The sequence below is a fragment of the Siniperca chuatsi genome, linkage group LG8, assembly GCF_020085105.1.
Source record: "Siniperca chuatsi isolate FFG_IHB_CAS linkage group LG8, ASM2008510v1, whole genome shotgun sequence".
NCBI lineage: Eukaryota > Metazoa > Chordata > Actinopteri > Centrarchiformes > Sinipercidae > Siniperca > Siniperca chuatsi.
Window position 1 is genome coordinate 13,141,006 of NC_058049.1, and position 7,670 is coordinate 13,148,675.

General features: G+C 38.7%; 1 protein-coding gene across 1 annotated transcript; it reads left to right on the forward strand.

The window, feature by feature from the left end:
• Nucleotides 1-884: 884 nt before the first annotated feature.
• Nucleotides 885-7,439, forward strand: zgc:153018 (Transmembrane protein 179-like). The gene is made up of 4 exons (XM_044204868.1): nucleotides 885-1,393; nucleotides 2,545-2,682; nucleotides 3,515-3,593; nucleotides 4,848-7,439. The coding sequence occupies exons 1-4, from the start codon at nucleotides 1,071-1,073 to the stop codon at nucleotides 5,037-5,039; spliced, it is 732 nt and encodes a 243-aa protein (XP_044060803.1). The 5' UTR covers nucleotides 885-1,070; the 3' UTR covers nucleotides 5,040-7,439.
• Nucleotides 7,440-7,670: the final 231 nt, after the last annotated feature.

The window sequence follows — 7,670 nt, forward strand, 5'->3', positions numbered from 1 at the left end:
AAAAAGGGGCCGTACCTTTGGCCAATAACTGGTTGCCATTATCTTTTAGGAGTGGCATATGTGTCTATTACATGTGCACTAGACCCTGTTCCTACCAGACTGTTTAAATCCAGCTTCCAGCGCATCTCTCATGAAACAACAAAAATAATCAACACGTCTCTGCAATAGGTGTTTTCCCTTCTGATTTTAAAACAGCTTTGGTAAAACCTCTGCTTAAGAAGCCTGATCTGGACATTAGTGACCTTGCTAATTACAGGCTTATCTTAAATCTTCCTTATTTTTTAAATAAATTAATTGCTACAGCCGTGGGACAGACTTTAATGTTTAGACTCAGTAACCAGCTAAATAGAAACCCCAGTGCTGCAAGTACCCAAGGTTAGAAAACAAAGGTGTTGAAATAGGATCAGTGAACTATGGTGACCATGTCATTAACTTAATTTGAACTAAAGGATCTTCAATTTAAGTTTAAATTGGGACTGAGATTCATAAGACCCTCCCTGATATCAGACCAGAAAAAAAATGTAATCAGTGCTGATGTTTCTTAGCCCACCGAAATAATCTGGTATTAATAAAATATTATTCTTTATATTATTTTATATTTTTATATTCTTGTATTCTGATATTAACTGGAGGGGTTATAATTGAAATGGCCTAAACACCCAACATGTTCTCCCGCTGTTCATCTATAACATCTATTTCCTCATAACAAAAAGTTTTGATGAGGTGCCTTCTGGTCCATCCATTGTACACCTACCCACACCTATCTATGTAACTACTACTAATAATCATTTTGACAATAATGTTGATGATTCGTCTTCTTGTGTTGGCTTTTTTTCCTGGCTCCTGGATGTTGCGGCGGAGTGAGACCTCTGTGCCTCCTCCTCCTCTCTACACGGAGGGGCGTTGCGTTGAGTAACGGCTGGAAGCGGACTCGGTCCCCGCCCTGGTTTCTTTAAATACCCACCACACCACGGTGAACCGTTACATGGGAAATAAACGGGGATGTGCTGACGTTTCTCGACATTTTTAACAACGTGAATACTTTCACAGTTTTTAGTTTGACTTCTAATATGGAGCTGGACCGGCGGTTGTTGCTAGCCCACTGCACCGCTCACGCGCTGTCGATCGCGGCGGGCTTGCTGGTGGTCGTCCCCATGGCTCTCAACGGCTCCGCCTTTAAAGGCCGCTGCGCACTCTTCTCCACCGGCTACTGGAGGACAGAGAACCGGGCCGAGCTGACGGGGCAGCCGGGAGACGTCTCTCACCTGGTGGTACAGCAGTGGGGCCCACCGGCAGCCTGCCAGTTCGCCACATTTGTCGGTATTTTCACGGTGCTGTACGGTGCAGCGCAGAGCTGGAGGGGCCTCTTCTATCTGCACGGACGACATGACGAGTGAGTCCACTGACACAGATAATCACATTACTGACCTAATTCTTCACAGCTCACTTACTTCCACTATTTCAACAGTTTTACTCAAGTACTGTACTTAAATACTTGAGTATTTCCATTTTATTTTACTTCATACTTCTACTCCACTACATTTATTTTAAAGCTTTAGTTACTTTGCAGATTTAGATTATTAATACAAAATATCAATCAACTAATAAAGTATGATATATTTGGTTATATATTGTATAGGTTTAGCTACCCAGCAGTAAGCATCAATAATATAATCGAATAATATATATATATATCTTCTGAAATAGGCCATCCTGCATAATGAGTACTTTTACTTTTGGTACTTTAAGTATATTTGGATGCTAATACTTGATGTACTTTTACTTGAGTAAGATTTTTAATGCTTTTATTTGTAACACAGTATTTTTACACTGTAGTATTGCTACTTTTACTTAAGTAAAAGATCTGAGTACTTCTTCCACCTCTGGTAATATAGTAGTAGTACCAGACCAGTTGCTGCAGTAGTAGTAGTGTAATTGTAGTTGTAGAGGTATAAAGTACTATTTTAAATATATTTTAGAGACTGGAAATAACTTGTTGTTGTGGCAAGTACATAGCTATGTCCCAAATATATTTAGCTCCTAATGAATGTGCATCTATATACATGCAGAAATACATAATTAATATGTCCATAGATTTGCCTAAAGTGATCCAAAACAGTATGCAGACATGTAAACACCCTCCTGAAATTTCACAAAAGCTGGAAATATGAATTATAGCATTTTCTACATCACAGCTTTAGTGGGTATCAGAGCAGAGGTGAATCGTTCTGTCTATGAAATTAAAATAAACCGTGATAAAGTGCACATTAATAGTTCCCAAGGTGCTGTCTTCAGATGCCTTGTTTTAGCTGACCATCACATATGACGAAGAAAAGCAGCAAATCCCCATATGTGAAGCAGGAACCAGATCATTTGTGACATTTTTTCCTGAAAAATGGCATAAATTATTATTCGATTTTCAAAATAGTTTGGCAGTAATCATTTCAGCTCTAGTGGGCGTGTCTACCCACATACCCAACATATAGCTGTCAGTCTATGTTTTATCTAAAGTGCCATGTGTCTGTAATGTGTGTTTGTGCGCAGCACCCTGTTTTCGTCCTTCCTGACGGTGCTGCTGAGTGTGTGTGTGCTCTTCCTGTCTGGAGGGGCCAGCGTTATCTTGTCTCTGGGACTGGCCTCCTGGTGTGACACTGTGACTGATGACAACACGCGGCCATACAGGTACATTGTCTGATGATAAACTGATGATGAGGGTGTCGTGGTGGAACATGCTGGATGTTGATGTTTGGTTTAGGAGTTACGTGGTGATCCGTTAGACCACCTGACTGTCTGTCACTACGAACAAAAGCAGTAAAATGTGATGGTTATTTTAACAGTTACTGATATTGGTACAGATATTTTTTATTTCTTTGCAGTTTCTTTGTCTTGTTTCCTCCAGTAAAGTTAACCTGTTACTGTAATTGTGATGTTTGCCGCAGATGTTTAACAAACAATTCTGCCCACTAAAAATCCACAACAATGCACACTCATCACCTGTAATTACTAAATAAATCCTTATATTAAATTTGTGTGAAAAACACTGCAAAATTCGGATATAGTTCCCAATACCAATAACATATTTTCAAGTAATTATTGTCTGATACCAGCAAGTTAACCGATACTAATGTGTTATATGTAATTTTAAACTGCGATTTTGATGTTTATATATTTTGATAAAGTAAATTTTCTGGAAAATCTGTAGAGAAACTGTTTATGGGTAAAATAACAAGACAGGAATGTCTGTTTTGGAGCAATCAAACAAATTAAATACCTGATATAATCCACAACCACAGATATTAAAGGGATAGGTACCATGATACAACCTGTAACATTTCTGACGATTGACATTGATACACCCTCACAACTTTTGATCCAGTGTTGATGTACTGATATAACGTTACAGCAGAGAGGTGGAAACATTTTTATGTACTAATGTCTGTAACAGACTGATATTTGTGACCAGTGTGAGTGTGGTTGGGTCCGTTCTCACCCCTTCATGTTTGTTTTTGTTCAGCTGTGCAGAGTCCCAGTCTGTTCCTCTTTACCTGGATGTGGACACCTCCTCTTTCTACACAGAGCTCAGTCTGGCACAGGTAGGAGCGCTCAGAGAGTAAACACACACATTGTGTGTACGATAGGTAGACAAAGTCACTCCCACTTTTCAACCTAGTCTCTGTTTCAGTAGCCTCGACCAGACAATGTGTTTTCCTACAGAGGTCTTCTTTTATATGCAGTTCTAAAATGCTTGGCATCTACTACTGCACTATAAAATAATAATTATTTTGTTAGCATTCAACAGGTCATTAGATCCTAGAGATTAGTTAGTGTCAGAGCGTAATGATTTATATTTTTATTCTATGTTGTTTATTATTTGTTTAGGCTGCACGCATTCTTTTTGGTTTCTAGCACTTCCGGTAATTGGCGCAGGGGTGTGGTTTCACATTATTTACCTGTTCACTTGCACGGCGGGATTCAGAAGAGGGTGAATAGGGCTCTGATATTTTCTGTTTTGCTTTAATGATTCTGGTGCAAGTATTGCTTGTCAGTCTTTTTTTGAATTTTTTATTAATAAACGGTATAAAACACATCTGGACTTGGATTCTTTTGAACGAGTCACAGTTAAGAGCCCACTTAGCCTCTCAGCGGCTTTTTTCATTGATAGTAGTCGCTACAACAAAATTTTCTTTTGCTTGACTGCATTAAGTTCCTAATAGAAAAATAATGTTGTTGATGACATAAATGATCACATATTTTTCACTAACACACCTAATACTGTACAGCTGATCTAAACAGCAGAGGTTAATGCATTCGACTCCCCACACACACAAGCCTGACAATCAGACTGAATTCCCATTTTTGTTTCACTACATTATTCAGTCTGTAAGCCAATTCCAATGTGGGAGGAGGCGATTTTGTTTTGTTTTACCATGACTAATCAGTTTCCTTCCCAACGTCCTTTTCTGTCCACATATAAGCTGCTGTAGTGGTTGCAAGGGAAATTTAACTTAACATTTTTCACAGTAAGAGTTATTATTTCTGTCAGTCGACCTACAACAACCTTTACATCTGTGTCGATCTCGTCCACGCTGATTTTTGTGACACTTTTCCTGTTGCTTTTTTGGGTGTAGCCATTTTTCTGGCTCTTGCAAAGAAAGATGACGTCCCCATTCTTAATCCCTCCTAACACCAGACCTATTTTAATCACTGAAAGAACTGCACTTCTTGCCAATACACACACCAGCATTCATAGCCTTTACTTAGTGTGCACATAGCTCTTCAGTTTATTCTGATGTTTTTATTGTATAAATGTGACTGTAAGCTTAATCAATCACTCCGTGTGTCCTCAGGTGTCTCTGTGGTTTCTGACAGCTCTGTGGATGGCTCAGTCCATCCTGGCTTTCCTGCGGCTCTACCACTCTCACAGCCAGCACATCAGCGGGCCGTGTCGTCCGCGAGAGAAGGAGCTGCTGCTGGGACACAGTCCGTCTGACAGCGGCTCCCCCTCACCTTCTCCAGCAACACCCACCCTCTTAGTGTAACTGGGCGTGTATGAGGTAGTGATATAAGATGATACACTTAACTCCACCATCTAAATTTAGTTTTAAACCACTCTACAGTTCTTACTACTGCATGTAGAATATGGACATGCAAGTATGGTTTAGTACATAATATTAAATGTATGTTTTTATTTTTATATAATTCATAATTCATCATCTTATATAACAGAGCCTGACCAATAAATCGTACATGTCAGCTGATAAGGAACAAGAAATTTCAGTATAGAAATGCCAAAGATATGTTTCAGGTCATTTAGAAAGAGTGTCTCCGTTATATAGTTTGTCCTCCAGAGAGCACTGACAAGTTTATTTTTACACTGTAAAAACGATTATTTACAATTATTTTATAACCACATTTAAGGAAAATGTTTTTTAATCTCTCAAATATCCAATCTGAAATATTGAAATCAGTGTTGGTGTCAGAAACCCAGTATTGGTCAGACTATATTATATAATGACATGATGTCTGAGCTGGGCCAACATCACTTACATTACATTACACTGCCATCCCAGTTTGCCCTGCCTCACGCAAGCATGACCTCACAGTGACACCACAACTTAGCCCCAGTTTGTGCCTCTTATGTATTTATTACATTTGAGAACTAAGCATATTTTTCTGAATGATAAAAAACCCCCAAACCCATTTCCAAAATCCTCAAAGACTCCTCTAACCATTTGGATGAAAAAACATTCAGTCCGCTGCACGATAAAGATTTTGTTGTGACTCCATTTCCTTTCCTATCCTCCAGATAGCCGGACAGTATGCTGCGTTCACGTCATATCATTTAGAGCGTAATTACGAGCAACCGAATGGGGGGGAAAATGTTCCCGTCAGCCTCCAAGTTGTAATTCAAAGTTGGAAATATTCTGACAGCGATGGTGAAAAGACCTACAGGTCGGTGAAATAGCTGCAAACCGTCGGCGAAATAGCTAGAAAGCCTCCATCACTGGCAGTTACATCCGAATAAAACACCAATACCAATAGATTCAGCTAATTTAAAAGGATCTATACACAGTGTGTTTGCCTCTGGTTACAAATACATAAAACAACAACAGGAGGTTTTCCTGTTCTTCCCATTCTGCCGACATATCCCCTTGCTTGTTTTGTGAGAAAAATGTAAATGCGGTATTGTGTATGGAATTATAAAATAACAGTAACATCATTATAGACAGATATAACTGATAATGAAGCTTTTTAATTTTGGTGTATGGCATTGAAATTAAGCAAGGACATGTGTTTACATTTCCTGCTACATTTTTTTGTTTGGATTAGAAAATAGAGTTGCAACTTAGTTAAACATCTTTTTTTAATCATGCGGCAGACTGAGTATTGTTTCATCTATATGGTTAGAAGAGCCTTAAAGGATTCTGGACCCCAGAAAAGTGTTGTTAAATGAGCTTCTGGGCTTTTCAAAGCTGTGCGGGAATTTATTTTTCAGTAAAAACTGAGGCTTAGCTCTGGGACAATGTGCACTAACTGGGACTAACTTCAGCTCTGTGTTGGAACAAAAAGGGATTTTACAGAAGGAAAAAAGAAACACTCATCTATAGTTGAAGCAGATGCATTCAGTGATCTAATAACCACGGTGTTATTCAGAAGCTATTGATCATCATTTGACCACCAGATGATGTTTTCCCTACAGTCTGTCTAGAATATATTTAATATGCATGGTTGTTTACATTTTGCACAGTTGTGTCCTCGTCAGGGAGAAAACAGTTTTGTTGACTGTTCTGAGTGTAATATTCAGATGTAGCACTGAGGCGCTTTTATTGTGAAGCATGTGGTGAGAGTGAGACGGAGCCACCGTGTACGAGAAACAGGCTCACTGTGTGAGCATGACCTGAATGTTCTGTTGTGTAACGGAAAAATCACTGCTGACCTTCTCTCCTCTTGTGACGATTGTTATTATGATGCTGTTTGTCTGGACACAGCCGCTCTCAGGGCGTCAATGAAGCGGTCAAATCTTCTCACATGATACCTGGAGGATAATTTGGAGGTAAACCTTCAAGGATCTGTGATGGTTTTCATATCGAGAGAGATTTGTGCGGAGCCCTAAAGGGTCGGTGAAGAGGAAAGAAGTTACGGACTTTGCTGAGTTTTAAAAAAACCCCCAAATGATTCAAAGTTGTTTCTAAACATCTTTCCTGTTATCATTGACCCAAGTGGTTGTAATGAAACACAGACAGCGGAGCAAGAAATCTGAAGTAAAGAGAGATGAGACAGTAATGTCACTTGAAATTAATTGTAATATATGAAATGTTTTTTGTATTATAACTTGTTTATAATTATAACTAGCTTTATATCGCTTATACCTGTTCATTCACATTCATGCTTTTTTGCATTTGTCTTGTTTGTCGAATAAAAAGCTTCCCGTTATGAAAGACTGTCTCAATTTACATACTTACTAGAAAAGAAAATCCATGTACATCAATACTGACTGAAAGTAGATAATTTAATTCCACTACAGGCAGGCTGTGACTTTATTTCTCTTGCTTTTTTAAAAATGAACATGACTGGAACATAACAAACACAACATAAATAAATAAAATAAACTAACAGAGCAGATTATCACAAGGGTGATATGTAAGTTCATACATAAATACACACACACA